The sequence below is a fragment of the Pararge aegeria genome, chromosome 9 (genome assembly GCF_905163445.1).
Source record: "Pararge aegeria chromosome 9, ilParAegt1.1, whole genome shotgun sequence".
Lineage (NCBI taxonomy): Eukaryota > Metazoa > Arthropoda > Insecta > Lepidoptera > Nymphalidae > Pararge > Pararge aegeria.
In genome coordinates, this window is record NC_053188.1 from 9979524 (window position 1) to 9996104 (window position 16581).

A 16581-nucleotide genomic window follows, 5' to 3' on the forward strand; every position below is an offset into this window, starting at 1 on the left:
ATTTAAGCTCTTCAATGTACAAAATAGAAGTGTTTGAAATAAATTTATTTGATCTTAAGTAACGAGCCTCACCAGAAATATTCTCTAGTCCTTTTTTTACCTACTTCATTCAAGGGTTTTTCATCGAAGGCACTACCTTTACATACAACAAGATCTTTGCAATCCAACTATTAAGCGGTTTCATATACCACGTTTTTTTTTTAATTTATAAACGTAGATATTATGGATGCGAGTACCCATTTTTAGTTTAATTATATGTAAAAGCCACCCTATTTTTATTAAAACAATAAAAAAAACTATAAACATCGATATTCAGCCAACTTTATATTTCTAAAAGTCACTTAGAAAACATTCTACTAAATTCAACCTTAAGGAACCTATACGTCAGTTTAAGACTCTTTTTAAGATTAACAGCGGAGTTAAATATCAAAATATATGTACGCATATTCATCACAATAATAACGCTTAGAAGGCTAACAAATGGCAAAAGATAAATTTAAAAAAAACGATCATTACATTTTCGCATTACTAAACGAAAATGTATGTAATGTAATGCCTATTCACTCTTGATTTGAAAGTACTCATATTATCGGCACTGGGGAAAATGGAAGCTGGAAGGGCATTCAAGATCCTAGCGGATCAGAAACGAAGATGTGAAGCGCTTCGTACGCGTCCGCGGTATTTCGCCCACGCAGGGATGCAGATCCTTACGGTGCCTCGCAGTTCGATGGTAACAAGGCGAGGGGGGAACTAGATGAAATAGTTCTTGAGAAAACTTCCGAAATATATCCTATAGCATACCGAAAGGCAGGCCTTGCGACTGAATGATACAATTCCTTCCTGAATGATACTATTCCTTCTAAGCCCAATTATTTAAAGCTTGTTTGTAAAGTTACAAATAAATACTCATCCGGCTATTTTCTTATAATAAAATTTACTTCTATTCAGAAGTTAGGCGGATAACGCACTGTGCGCAGACAGCAAATGATAAGTCATTCTATAGGTAAGCATAAAACTAAATCTGTACTGCAGTAGGTACCCCCAGCACGGCTAGCGTAGGCACTAGACCTAGCATGATCAGGCGATAAAAAATATATCCCCCGACTATATGAACTGGATACAAGGGATATAATTAGCCAAAGCACGGCAACAGTAAAGTATAGGAGAAGTTTACTTCCGTTTACTATTACACGTTTAAAATATTTTATAATTGTATTATTTCGACGTTTTGGCGCACAGGCCAGAAAGTTTATTAAACTTTGGGAGAACATATAATTTTGTACTTTCTCCGCGCAGGAAACCCGTCCTACAAAATGACGCCATGTTTTAGTTAACCTAAGAAATAGAGGTTAAGCCTCATGTGCCTATAATAACACCATAACCACGCCCTTCAGGCCGGAACACAGTAATGCGTGAACACAGCTCACATCCTGCTTAGCGGCCACAATAGGCATGGCGGTGGAAATTCCCAGACGGGATCTGTCACAAAAATCTCTACTATTACTAAAATGGGCCTGTGTTTTAATGGAGAGTGAGAATCAGCTTAGGCTCGTACGCAGTCGTAATGAACCTAACTTTTTAGTAATCGCACCGCACCAGTCGCTGCGTTGTCGTGAGTTATCCGCCTAGTTTAACGCCGCCATGGCCGGAAAATAACAAAAAATTACGATACTTCAAGAAAAAAGTTTTGCCAGCCAGGAAACCTTTTTTTTATAACCTTATAGCCAAATATGACGTTTTCTTAATATACAAAAATAGCTATCTATCACTGTGTAAAAAAGCAAGTAACTAGGTACTTATGAAATTTATTTGTCTAAATAGAATAATAGAGATACATTTAAGGCTGTCCGCAAATCAAAATCATTACATATATTAAAGTCACACAACATAAATAAACGGTGAATTGTAGAGTCGGTAGGTACATACTGATACTTAACTTAAATAGCACTAAATAAATAGCAAGCAAGGAATTACAATAAAGAACAAATAAATAATGATGCATTCAGCTAATATAAACTTAAAGTAAGAAAAATGCATCGAAATAAGTTAGAAGGATATAGGATTTATATGATCGAATTCGTCAATTTTTAAATAGAGAACTAGCCTAGTTAACAATAAATAAAATCTTAAGGCACTTTTTTAGGTACCAAGATCACAAATTCATTATATCAAAATTTATATAAAGTTGTAGGTACGTCAAGGATTAGGGCCATGGAATGTCAAGTTACAATCATGGAGATAAACAAATACTGCTTTGCTTTGTAATAGACCTAATAATACTTCACTAGTAGGGTGATAGATAATTTAGATTAGCTAATAAAGTGCTTACATTATCTACACAACTATTTAAAGAACATAAGCGCATACAGATAAGTATTTCTGCATTGTGCAGAATAACAATACCGACACAATTTACAAATATTTGTATGTTAACTTATTAGTTATACGCAAAATTTGCAAAGTCGTCTCTAAAAACTACTTAATAAATAGACACGATTCAGACGATGACACCTTAAATTAATTCGTTTTATATTGTAAACTATTTAATACACGAGATTTTATTTACAATTTCTCAAACTGACGCTCACGACTTTTATTTACAGATTTTATTTACAAGTGTCCAAGATTAGCGCGACCTGCACGCAATGTTTGTCTTTGATCACTTCTAAAGAATTGTCATTACAGCACAACACTAAAACTTTAGTGATATTTGTATGAAGATGGAAGTACGTAGTCGCCGACGTTATAAAGCGCATTAGCATACCAGTGGACTCCACGGGAAGCTTCGCTGGAGCTACTCCAGCCAGCCATCCAGCGTAGCGGAGCCATTGCAGCATGCGCCAGGGCATGGCTCCTTACGAGTGCGTAACAAGACGCCAGTGCGTCATCTACGATTATCGTACCCGCACTCGTGAGTGGCGCGTAAACTCCTCTCTTTGATACCACTCGAGTCTTGACTACTCTTGATGGCCGCATCACGCTACCTTGCCCTCTGGTGAGGAGGACATCTCCAACTTCGATATTAGTGGCAAAGGATTCCCGCCAGCCGTCCGCGGCCGCTAGAAGCAGGAGGTGAGAAGGTGTGGTTGTTATACTCACACCGTTCTCTGCTGTTATTTCAATGAACTGTCGTGTTGCGTTCGGTTCTCGATCAATAAATGTCAATACCTGAAACGTAAGAATTTTGTCGTTACAAACACTACAAATATTGGCATATACAAGACTAGTTCTATGCCTATGGATACAGATAATCAATCCTGTATGAATACAGTCAATATTCATATTGATAATGAAAAACTTATATTTCATAACTTTTATTCGGACTCAATACTTTTAACTAACTTAACAAAGTACCAACACAGTCGAAATATATGAAGAAGCCAAATTGAATAGAATATTTTAAATACCTAAAAATATTAAACATGCATTCTTATTCGAAACGTGTTGACAAATGAAATACACACAAACGCAACTTTTTTAATAATAAATTTCTACACTTGAGACAGTTAAGAAGTACAAATAATATAATACTACGCCCACCCAGAACTAGCTACAGTATAAAATTGTCCAATTAACTATTATTATCCAATAAACTTCCTAAAAATGTAAAAGAATGCGTTTCCCTCATTTTGGAAAACTTTTAATGCCCACGTACTTAATAAAAAATATAAACTATAATATGTCCTTATGTCTGTTTAATATCTAATTAATGATGCAGCGATAGTGGGATTTTATTACAATGGTACTATTCTTACTACTGCCTATTATAGGAATATGGGCTATATAAGCAATCCTACTCCAATTATGTAATGGCCTGTAAATTTTCATGTAAGTGTATTCACTTAAATCCATAAATCTCTTAAATCACGAACCTTTCTGTATTTCACTCAGGTTGTTAGATTCCGCGTCTCTATCATTTATGAGTTATGTGCGTTTTAAGCAATTACAATATAACTTGCTTAAACGGTGAATGAATCGTGAGATAAGAGCTCTCCATAATGTTCTGAAAGGCGTGTGGAGTCCACCAATCCATACTGGGACAGCGTGTTGACTACGGCTTAAACCCGGAACACTGTGGGTGTCACGTGCTCTGTAGTGGGCCGGTAATGGATTGATATGATGATGATGATTTTAAATAGTTGAATTAAATAAATGTTTCATCACTCTAAACCTATAAGCGTTCCACTGTTGAGCACATACCTCTTCTCTTATAGGAGAGAAGGTTTTAAAGCATATATCTACCATGCTGCTTCAATATGGGTGGATGGCCTTTGGGCAACTTTGTGGTACGATGGCGACCGACGGCTTAACATGCTCTCAAAGGCTTGGTTGATACCGTCAAATTCCTCACTACGGGTAAGTACTGAGAGTTCTTTAACAGAAACAATTTAACCTATAAATTTTTGGCCCGACCTGGGATTCAAACCCGGTATATCGTGGTCCGTAGTTAAGAGGGCTTACCAATAGAACAACGAGGCAATTAGATTCTAACTTATCTGTAGTATGTGCGCGTAGTGATCGTAAATAGCTATTTTCTAGTAGATAAATACATGTATGAGTAGTTTTAGAATACAAACCTCTGAATAAACCATTTTTCCAACGGCATCTGAGGCCAATACTCGGTCTCCTTTCCTGAGAAAAGCGATGTCCCGGGGACCGTCTACCGTGTGTACAATAGACCCAGAGGGAAAACAACCAGCTCCTGTTCCCACAGAAGATTCTGTAACATACAAAGAAAGATAGCCATTTAATATTTCTCTACCTACCACATAAATATTTTAATGCGACTTAAACGTAGCAATTCTTAACGTAGTATATGAAAAATATGCATAAATACTTTTTAAGTGTAGACACCCTTTAGAGGTTGACAATTTCTTGTACATGTTTAAATATAACTAGAATTTATTATGATTAATAAATTTATATGAATCAAACTTAATACAAAGAAAGGAAGAGAAAACGAAGTAAAAAGAAGTAGTAAATTAGCACGGTGTAGTATATCCCTTTAAGGAAAAACAAGATTTCTCTACGCTCGTAATTAAAATCCGATAAGATACAAAACAAAAGAGAACTGCAGAGGCTTTCTTGTTCTCAGACCGAAGGTTATGCTACAAAAGTTTGTCTTATTCAGGTAGAGATAAGTTTGGATTCTTTTGTCAGAACACGTTGTGAAAATCCAATATTCTGACACAAATAAAAATTCGAGGAAATGAGTTAACGTGAACCTAAACAAATTTAAACTGGTAAAAAATTATATCCCTTTTGCTAAATCTTTAGCCTATTGTTTGAAAAAATAAACTTAAAAAAGTTCGTTCACAGACCACAACGAAAATTGCTTATAACTTTATTTGTTTATTATCTAATGGTATTTATTTAATCCTGATCCAGCTTAAACTGTACCTGTGTTAATCTTTCGCGCACAAAAAAATATTTACGTGCAGAGCAACGACATACAGGAGATAAATTAAAAAAGTTTTGAGGTATGCTCAAGCCTCGGCTTCAATGGAAGGCAAGTAGAATAAGTTGGAAAAGTACACCAATCTTAAAGTAATGTTGGTATTTTGTGACGATTGTTCAGGGCGGTAGAATTACACGCATAAACGAACACAGTGGCGGTGGATTACTGCAAAGCCGATGGCAACTTTTGCGAGAGCTCGTTAAATTTTGATTTGTTGTGTAACCGAGCGATAAATTCGACCGATACCCATGCACAAAACGATGGGACGCCGTGATCGTATTACACAATAACCACACAAATTAGATTCCGTTCAAAGTCAAGGGCTTATTGTCGAGATTCAGTTTGTTGTTGGCTGAACACATCACACGAATCATTGAATACGTGTCGGCCACCTTTACTTTTTTTTGCATGTGTCTCTCAAGGCAATCACATTTTTCCTGAATCTGTATATCACTTATATATAAGTTTTATGTTTGTGTGTTTTTAATTACTTTAATTTATGCTATTATTATCACCGAGAAAAATTTATAAGAAAGAAACATTTCGCTGGTGTGAAATGCGACTTGCGAAGGGCGATTCCACTGTTTTTGGACACAATGCACTGCACGCAATAATGACCGAATGAGGTATCTGTATGATCTTGATTCTGATAGCGTCTCATGTACTAAGACTAACATACGACAATATATGGTACCGTGTAAGATGACGCGGGTATTTGTGCGGCGCGTGGTGAGGTGCGTGCAGAACAACTGTGTTCGTGCGTTATCCGCTGCGGGGACGCAAGCGGCGTCAGACATCAAATCAAACGCGCTAGAATACGATTGACATGCTTATATATGAACGCTCTCATATGTTAGCATATCTGTGATTTGACCACGCGTCGCACAGCGCTAGGCGTCTCCCTGAACAAGCCCTTTAGGCTGGAGATGCAGCGATAAGCGCGGCGAGTGCGCGCGCGAGCGCGGGCGCTGAACGCGCGCCGAGGCGGGGAGGCGGGCGCGCTGAGTGGCCGCGCCGACCCCGCCCCGCGAGGACCACCGGGAGAGCTAGGCGGCGCCTGCCCATGCTGCCAGCCAGATAAATACACGCACGTGACACTATTCACTTAATCTCCTCAATGGATCATACATCATATAGAGCTAATTCACGATAACTTATCGCGCCAAAACGCACCCGCATTCAGATAGTTTTTTCGCGGTTCATCCCAGCAGTTAACACTTATTTTTGAAGATATATACATTCCATTTACTTTTACAGAGGATATGTTGAAAATTGTTGCGGATCCTGTCGTACAAGAATCTCTCAAACAAAATTGACCGGTGATTTCCACAATTTCCAATCCAAAAATAGTGCTATCCTTTATATAGCACTATATTTGGATATGTAGTCAAGTGTTGTGTGTCAATTAAATTTTGTTTATATTATCTGTGAAAATCAACTGAGTCTATCTATCTTAAACTGTTTTATCATTGGCTCTTAAACTGCATCATACATGTACCATTTTTATAGATTTAAGTTTCTTAGTTCTTATCAGATAGGTGTACCTACTTAGCAATGATTTATTCCGTTCCGTTTTTTTTAAATCTCTGTACCTTGTAATAGCGAAATTGCCACAAAAATTTTCTTTGTTAACTGCTAGAGTACCTACTGTTCTAACCATTTTTAATTCCCATGTCTTAGATACAACTTCTTACTTATAAATATTCTTTAATGAACATGAAATAAATAATGAATAGCGTATAGACATGCACTCTATATAACTTATATTATTTTTAATCTACATCGTAATTTAGATTACATAAAAGCTCGCACGCCGCAACTTCGATCACCATCATCGGGCCATCTCGTTTTTATTTACGATCAGCTGCGCACGCACATGTTATGTCCATTTACTGCGAGATTCCGTTTTTTATTCTTGAAAATAGTTTAGATACCAGTTCATATAGGTATATATAGGGACTTGAATATAATTTCAGTGCCTCTAGCTACACAAAAGTTTACATATCAACTTCATATTAATTTTAAAACATTGTTAAAATACGCCTGAAGCAGCGCTCTGATCGGTGAATCTATCTGATTTATATCGTATGGAATAGCAATTAGCCGTCGACATGAGCCGCGTGGTCATGCAAATGCCAAACTGTGCGCCCGCGCTGGTTCGGTTATGATTCATACACGCCGCCGCACGGTGTATCTTTATAGTGTTTCCAGCGTAATAAATATTTAGTCTGCTAAAAATACCAGAATTTATCAAACACTTAAAATACAAACAGCCGCTTAGTGTAACAAAGGAGATTTTATCTTCCGAGTAATTTTCATCGACAACATCCGATTTTACAGAATTTACAACAAAACGGTCACAGTTAAGACGCTTAGAGAAGTCGAGATCAAATAAAAAAAGTCTCACAATTGCATAAACTATATTTGCGCAGGCAAATTTTATTTTAATTTGCAAAGAATACTCATCTGATTATCATAACAGGCCGAAAGACGTATTACTTCAAAACCCCATAAACAAAAAAGAATTCAGAAAGTATTTATAGATACCTACTTGAATTATATATATGTTCTGTTTTCTTATTATTATGAAGTATATTTCAGCCATAAAATAAGGTAGACTGACTTTCTAATTCGAATAAAGTAGATAGGTATATTTTATACAGATTATCGTAACCCGCTGAGTTATTGCTATCTGATAGTTCTGACATTGAATAATAGATTATTCATCTAAAGATGATATAAGAAAATTAAGTGAAGATTTTACAATTTAATGGAAACTCTTCAATGTAGCAATCGACGCCATTCATGTCATGTTACTGAATGCCGGAGCATCGAACTGTGTTACTATGGCTTCTTTGGAGCAAATGCCTGAACTCCCAATTTTTTGTTTTCTCGCTAAGGTTAATCAGCTGTTGAAAGTGTACGCCAGTTTAGTTAGCGGTCAATAAACTTATAAGTTGAACTTCAACCAACTGAATTTCATTTTAAATTTTTATTTAGTAAAAAAATATTACAATAGTGCCACATAAAAAGACAGGACACATTGTGCAAACTTTTCAGCCTATGCCCAAACAAGCTATATACGAAAAGCTCCTTTTATAGTTAAAGAGGATTCAACTTAATGTTTATCAAATAATCGCATGCTATTGTACGAATTGTTTCCTGATATGATCAAAAGTCAGCGCTCATATTACGTGACACCTATCGATCAACTCAACATTCTCGTTTAAATTGGATATTATTACGAATCAAAGAGTACGTCGGCATGTGTGGGAACGGGCAGGAATCCGGCCGCAACTTTCCGGGATGTGGCGTGCTAGTGTTCGCACGCGGCACCCCGCTCGCTCGAGCGAACATCGCTCAGTCGCGCTTCTATCCGCTTGTCTTTTAGAGCGCGAGCTGACAACAGATTCCATTTCAAACAAACTAAATTACTTTAGCTTCGTTTTTTCTTTTTTACATATATTTTATTCACATTCGTTTTTATTATTCTTATTTATGAACCAACTTTCAAAAAAGAACGAGATTAACATTTTGATTGTGTTCTTTATAATATTTTATCAGAACTTCATTACTTATTAATTGATTTGGGGAATATTATTTTGTTTGAAAGGTGAAATCGTTTTCATCAGATCCTTGGTGGGATCCATCTAGGGGATCTCTTTACATCTATATTGACTTGGGTATCTTTTATACTGACTTGTGCGTTAAACGCATGTTAAGTAAGTTTAACTACAAAGCGGGGTCTCAGTTTAAGGGTGAACCTCTAGCATATTGTTAAATGTTAAAAGAAGAAATCGGCTCCGAGTCAAATCTTAGTGCATGGTACTTAGTTAACGTAAAACTGCAACTGAAAACATTTATTAACCTTTCCTTTACCTTCGACTTTATCAGTTGTGATTGTAGTGAAGCATTTAAAATGAAGTACCTACCAATTAATTCAAATTCCGTTTGTGAGTGCTCGCTAAACTCGATAAGTAGTTAACTAAATTTGTACACTATAACACACTATAATATACATTTATATTAAAGAATGATTGCATATACCTGCAGTTTATTCCTAAGTTGTTACGACAACAATTATTGATCCATGAATTCAAAATTAAATTCAAAATTATTTTTTCATGTATGGCTACCATAGGCAATTATGGCGTTCATATATACATGTTGAATTACATAGCAGAACGATGCCGCGTTTAGTTTATAATGCATAAGAAATAAATTCAAATTCAAATTTAATTTTTATCAATGCAGGTACTTAATTGACTAATTAAGGCTGGCATTTGCATTCTACAAAATCATTTATTCATTAAGTCTCGGATCACTGGCTGTATCAGGACGGCACTGTCTAGACCGGACCGTGTTCGTCCTTCACACAACACTCGTGACCCGTTCCTTCGGTCACGCCCCATTTACGCGCGCCTCCTTCGTGCTAACTACCTTAAAAAACCACCTATTGGGAATGATAAATTTAAGTTCAAACTCAAATTCAAATCCAAAATACATTTATTTCATTAGGTCTAATATAAGCACTTGAAACATCAAGTATGTCTGAAGTATTTGTAGACTGTACCGCCGGTTCGGAAGGCAGATTCTATCTAGAAGAAGCCGGCAAGAAACTCGGCAGTTGCTCTATTCCAATATCATTTTACAATTATCAAAAGTCTTTAGGGCATAAACCCACCAGCCATTTCGCTGCTCCAACGCTGGTTAGCAGGCTTTAGCGATAATTATCAAGTAGACTTTGCTTCGACTTGCTCTCCGAGGCATGGAGTTGGACAGTGCCCCAATCTCCTAACTCGAAACTAGTACTTAGAATATATTAATTGAAAAATCTAATAATTTTAGCCTGACCCGTTCTTTATATTGCAAGCTAAACCAATGAAAGTAATCAATGACGACAACGAACAAAATTATTTAGTTAAATTGAAATATAGCCAAAGTGCTTCGACACAATGTCAATAGAACATCTGAGCGCGTTGATGTCTTTTATAGCTGCACTTTTGAATGACAATATTAAAATACGAAATTACTACAAAAATATAGTAAGTATGTACTTGTCTCATCTTGATGAATTGGTTTTTGTATTTGGAAAACTACTATCTTTACTTAGACTGTTAGACAGATGGCAGAATTCAATTTTCACCGGTTTCGTACGAGGCGACTATGGAAATATAACCGAGAACGGCCAGCAGCGTACTCTGTATTTTTACTACCATCTACTGCGATCACCAACTCATTTACCCAGTTAACTCTCCCATTAACGTCAAGAAGCAGTGGACTGTTATAGGCCATGGATGGATACAAAGATTTAATATAAATTTGAATATGGAAGGAATTTCCTAAACACGGCTTTCGATACGATAACGGCTAACGATAAGAAACTGGAGAAATGGTCACGCGTAACAAAAAAGCGTTATTTCCCCTACATGCGATTATTTTACAATATTATTCTAATGTTATAGTTGTAGATAAGTAGTATTATTTATGTCAAAGACTGAAAGAGCTTGCACTAACTAGCATAATATACATTATATTAATAATTGTCAAGTAAAAATAGTACAGCCTGTAATTAAAACGAATAGCATTACTTATCTATAACTAAACTTCTAAAATGCCACAATTAAATCAACATCTTTGATCTATTAAAAGTATACGAAGTCGGCCACAAAACAAAGCTACAAAAGAAACAATAAAGAGCGGCCAATGAAAATGGATTAATTGGAAGCGTTATAAAAAGTGGTCATGTTATTGGCGCTGCTATGATTCAGTGCCATGCTTTAATTTTATATACGAAACAATGATTTCCAGTAGACTGGTTAGCCATATACTTAACATATCATGCATTCTGTCTAGTTGTTTGTAGCAAATTTTTATTTATAATATTTTATTATAAACGATCTATTGAGGCAAACTAGCCAAAAAATTTGAATTACCAGCACGGAATGGGCGGTGTTAAAACCCTCAAGTGCCATGTACATCACGTTAAACTGTTGGTCCTAGTTTTTATCATTAAGTTGTGATAATCGTCGTTTAAGTCCACCTACCCGCTATGAAACAGCATGAGGGGCTTAAAATGTCTCTCCTATGAAAGAATCAAAGGTAAAGAATATATATGTAATAATATTTAAATATCATTAAATCCGTTTTTAAACTGAGCTTAAATGACAAATAACGAATCTTATTCAGGTTTTCTTATGACTTATGGCCTATGGGAGAGAAAGTTCTGGTTTTGTATATGCGCATTTATTATACGCCTTTGGAGCCCTTGTAGCTTTAGTTTTTAGTCAAAGAACGTAGTTAAACACTGCCATCTCATTGCAATGGGTAATATTAATATTATATGTATATATATCAAAAAATAAGCTCTTATAAGCCTGTATAGATATATTTGCTATAAGAGCCTCAATGACAAATAACGAAACTAATTCAGGTTTTGTTATGCCTGTTAAAAGCTTTTAATTGCTCGCGTCACCGCTGATATCGATTGCGACATTTAACGAGAATAACAAGCTTTAAATACTTCATTACTTTTAAATATATCACAGCGGCAGTCGTGAAATATAAATGGCTACAGGTTGCAATTAAAGTATTTAAGATAAACAAAGTGCCTATAAACTTTTAATTCTCATAATAAATGGTATTTTTAAACAAAAATGTACCTACCTGAGACGTTTAGATGTTATTTATATTTTATTATTATATTAATATTTTTATTTAACTGGTATGCAATGCATTACTTATTCTAGAAAATACTTTTTCTTCTTTGTCAGGACATCAGAATATAATATAAAAAAAGCAATGGACGCAATAAATAAAGAAAGTCGTGGTAATCGCGGCCTTGACCGCAGCACAGAGAGTTGCGACCGCGATATACCTACTTATTATACCACATTAATTATTTATAAACCAAAGTAATACCGAAAAACGTTTCGAACAGGACGCCCGAATAACCATCGGAACTAATCGAACCGATGCCACCCCGCCATCACCCGTTTTTAAACAATGCCTAACTTTTTTTTCTTTAGGATGATAAATGATCAAATTAAGGATACCGTGCCATGTTTAACCTAATCGATGACTATAAATAAGATGACGCTAAGCTTGACGTTATCTAACAAAGGTAGCACACCTTAGCTCCCTAGAGAAATATTTAATGGACAAACAAAAGCTTTCCTACGTTTACACGTGGATGTGTTTCTATAAATAAATAACAGTTCAAGCACAATAACGAAATATAGCACCAGTAATTAGTTATAATATTGTTTATAGATGTATATCATTGCTTTCTAATCTAATGTGGGATTTTACTCTCATTCTCACAGGCTCAAAAAATTTCAGTACGTACAATATTTTTCCAATGTAATACAATTTTGCTTGAAATTATTTTGTGTAGCTGAATAACAAAGAACAAAGATGCGCAAGCGCCGAATTGCCTTCATAGTATCTAAAATTTACTCATACATAGATACATACATATAAATGGCCGTTTCTCTCATCGTTATGTTGCATATATACATAGGTAGCTATAGTAGCCATTGAATCACCGACGTAATTATAGAAGTGGGGGATTGGCTGCGATGTGGTCGTGCACGAAGAGGATAGAGATATGTGAACAGGTAGGGTGCGAGGAGGACGTAGGTTAACAAGAGGCTTGTTCGTCCGTTTGATCGACACCGCCGGCGCGCGGGCGCGGGAAGCTGTCTGAGGTGCATTCTTCTTGTAAAGCTCAACTATATATTTGGCCTGCGAGGCCTGTCCCGTAGTCCACCTTATACAGTTACGTACCCATCAATTTAAAAAATCACGATGTGGTCCGCTCACGTTTGATTCGTTTTAATCTTTTATTGCTCTAATGACACTCACAAATTATTTAAAACAGTGAAATCTTACCGCAAAGATGTATTAAACAAATTAGCAAATGAATGATGAATGTTCTAAGTTAAACAGTTTGTTACAAGCTTAAATACGAATGTTTTAGTAGAAAACATGCTTCTAGGGATCAAGATCAGACGCTTAATTAGCGCCTTAAAGCAATAGCGCCAGGCTCTTGGGCCTATATGAATTTGGTCGGTTTTCTATGGCATATTAGTATCTTTTAGTTTTCCGTATCCGAAAGGTGGAACCAGGACCCTTTTATTAAACCGTTCCGTCAGTCCATCTGTCCATCAGCAGACTGTACCTCATAAACCCTAATAGGTAGAAAGTTGGAATTAGACTATAAAGTTTCTTCCTATTTAATTTAATACAAGAAACGTGTTTCAGTGTCTTTTGCTTGAAATAATGTAATACTATAATGTGTTTCATATTGCACCTAGTTACGGACCCTTTGTTTGCAAGTCTCTCTCCGACAGACTCAGTCGGTATTTTTTTATATCACATAAATCCTGTCATTTTGGAAACATATTTTGCAGAAGGTAGGCGGTATACGGGTAAGTACAAAATGTATGCTTAGTTTCTATTATAGGTATCTCCGACCGACAACATCAGAATAATTATGCATTGTTTTGCCACACCAATATCAGAGCTAAAAAAACACTTAGCTGTCCCGACGTTATGCAATGAATATTTACGCCAAAGCGTTTGTTTTGTTACGTTTTTTGATAAAGCCTTAAGGACATTGAGCATGTTATATTACATTAACAAAACATATTAAACTGTTAAACTTCTTTACCTATTTTGTAGGAGAACTAGCAATTTAGAAAATTAAATAGGTAAATACACACCTGTCTTGACTGAGCAGTGTATATAGGACCGGCTTTCGTAGAAGACCCAATCAAATCCGGCTTCCACGGCGAGGCGGGCGAGCATTCCGTACTTGCTCCGATCACGGTCACTGGTCGTCAGGTCTACGGCACGGCCCTCGTAGTGCAGAGAGTTGTCAAGATGCGAATTCTCCTCGTCCCAACCCTCGATCACTCTGAGCCGCACGCCGGGCCACTGGTTCATCACACTAATGGCGAGCGTGTTCAGCTTTTCTTTACACCGCTGAAAATTTTTCGTTATATATCGTTAGTTATGATGTCAAAAAAAATTCTATCTACAGCATATTTTTAGATAGATAATAATACTCCTACATTGTCAGTAGTACATAAAGAGATAGCAAGCAGGCTTGGTTTATCTACCACTGGTATCTATTATCCCTTCAGTTGCGCTGAGAAATCAACGTTGGCCCGAGTCAGTAACTGGATGGGTAAATGGTAAAGGGTAAATTTTTCGATTTTGTCAAATTGTAACGTTTACGTTCACCTGCCTGGGAGAGAATGTTAAGCCTTCCGTAAGTTTTATCACTAACGCCTGATAATAATCTGTAATTATCGTATCATAAGAGTCGAAGGTCGTTTTACCTAGCCCCCAAACAAGCAAGGAGAATGTGTTTGTATATTCCTATCAGGATATGAATGAATATATACAGATAGTGTTATAAATGTACATTTGACGCAAAGTTGAATTATTCACCATCCGATCCATCGCTTAACATTATATGACGACAGCAAATATTTATTATATATGCAGTTTGTTCTACTAAGTGACTCTTTGACTAGTTGTCAACATCACAATAGGCTTTCGAGAAATACCTAGCCAACCTAGCCTTCAAAATCGCAAATTTATTACTTGAGACGACTAAAGAATGCGCCCTATCGACGTGACAACAAATTGACAAAACACACCGCTCCATCGAAGAGTACAGTGTCTGGTACTCCGTCATGAAAAATAAATCAAATTAAAACGGTTCGTACAAAGGGATTGACACGACTTTGTGAAATAACTACGCCGGCAAAATAAAGGAAATGTCAAAATATTTATAAAGAAATGTGGACAATGTCCGACGCACCGCATGCCAGCTTTGTGTCCGCGATGTCAACTCACTCTATGCAGATTTCATAGTGAAAAAGTTTGAAGATTGACGTAACGAATCGAGCCGATGGGCGCCCCGCGTGGACGCGACGTCCGCTTGCATTCAATATAAAAGATATTTTGGAGCACCGTACATAATTATTTCTACGAACGTTCCAACCACCTAATAAAGAGTTGTAAGAAATTCCAAACGCTCTGCTTCGCCAAAGTGATTCCAGATTTTTCACGGTTCCGATTTTCAATTTTAAGGATGTACAAATATTTTGAACACAAAATTCCTATAGGTACCAAACCGTGACATGACAACCTATATAACCTTTGTCACACCAAAGTTAGGCGGTAATGCAAACAAGAAGAAGAACTTATGGTAAAGTATCTACGATAAATGTTCACAATCAAGATTTGGCCGGTCTGCGGCACCGCGACGGGTCATGGGATGCCCACTGTTTACTCTGCAGACGTCTCGGCCCGCACTAAAACAATCGAATGTTAAATGCATACTCAAACACTGATGCACTTTAGCGTGGGAACACAATGCGCGAAGGTGGCACTATTATTGGGTTCTTTTACAAAGAAACTTCTATCTTTGAACTTTTATTTTAACGTTAACCACCAAGCCTGGCTCAAATTCGAATTGTACATCAACGAACAATTCGAATGTTGTTACGTCGTAATACGTTTTATATTAAATTAATTTGAATAAATAACTCGTAAGGTTGGTAGAGCTACAAATACATTTATTCAATTGCTAGTGCACTTATAAGTAGGCTCTAGCAAGTGGATACGGCACGACAAGCCGGGCGGGCTATTATAAATTCATTATGCATATTTTTAGTAAACAAGCTGTCGATCACAATGCCCGGGCGCAGCGGGTTGCCTGCCTCTGACACCTCGCCTTGCCCGCAACGCCATACCAACCCACCCTAATAGCACGATTATCTTCTCTGCGATAGGCATATAGTAATCCATATACCCAATGAAGATCAGCCTTGAAACCAGTTTCGACAAAAAAACTTCTCAAATTATCAAATACACAACAAAATCCCATTTCAGACAATTTTAATTAAAAAACAACAAGCGTGTCGTATACCTAGGGTCAAGTTTTAAAGTGAAACCAGGCTACCTGAACCGGTGGCGAACGAGGCACTTGCGGACGCATAACGAAGGCCGTGCGATGGAATTGAGGCAAAAATAATAAAACTCTAAGGATCATCGCACTATTGCAACGGGTGCAGTTATAAACATGAATAGATATCCTGGGAAAA

The 16581-nt window shown here is 36.7% G+C and overlaps 1 protein-coding gene across 1 annotated transcript in view; it reads right to left on the reverse strand.

Annotated features, from left to right (window-relative positions):
- Positions 1-680: 680 nt before the first annotated feature.
- Positions 681-16581, reverse strand: part of LOC120626370 (tiggy-winkle hedgehog protein) — a 48266-nt gene continuing 32365 nt past the window's right edge. The window contains exons 2-4 of the mRNA XM_039893876.1: positions 14185-14446; positions 4578-4720; positions 681-3168 (exon numbers count right to left, since the gene is read on the reverse strand). Coding sequence (XP_039749810.1) covers positions 2701-3168; positions 4578-4720; positions 14185-14446 — 873 coding nt within the window. The 3' untranslated portion in view covers positions 681-2700. The remainder of the gene's footprint in view (positions 3169-4577; positions 4721-14184; positions 14447-16581) is intronic.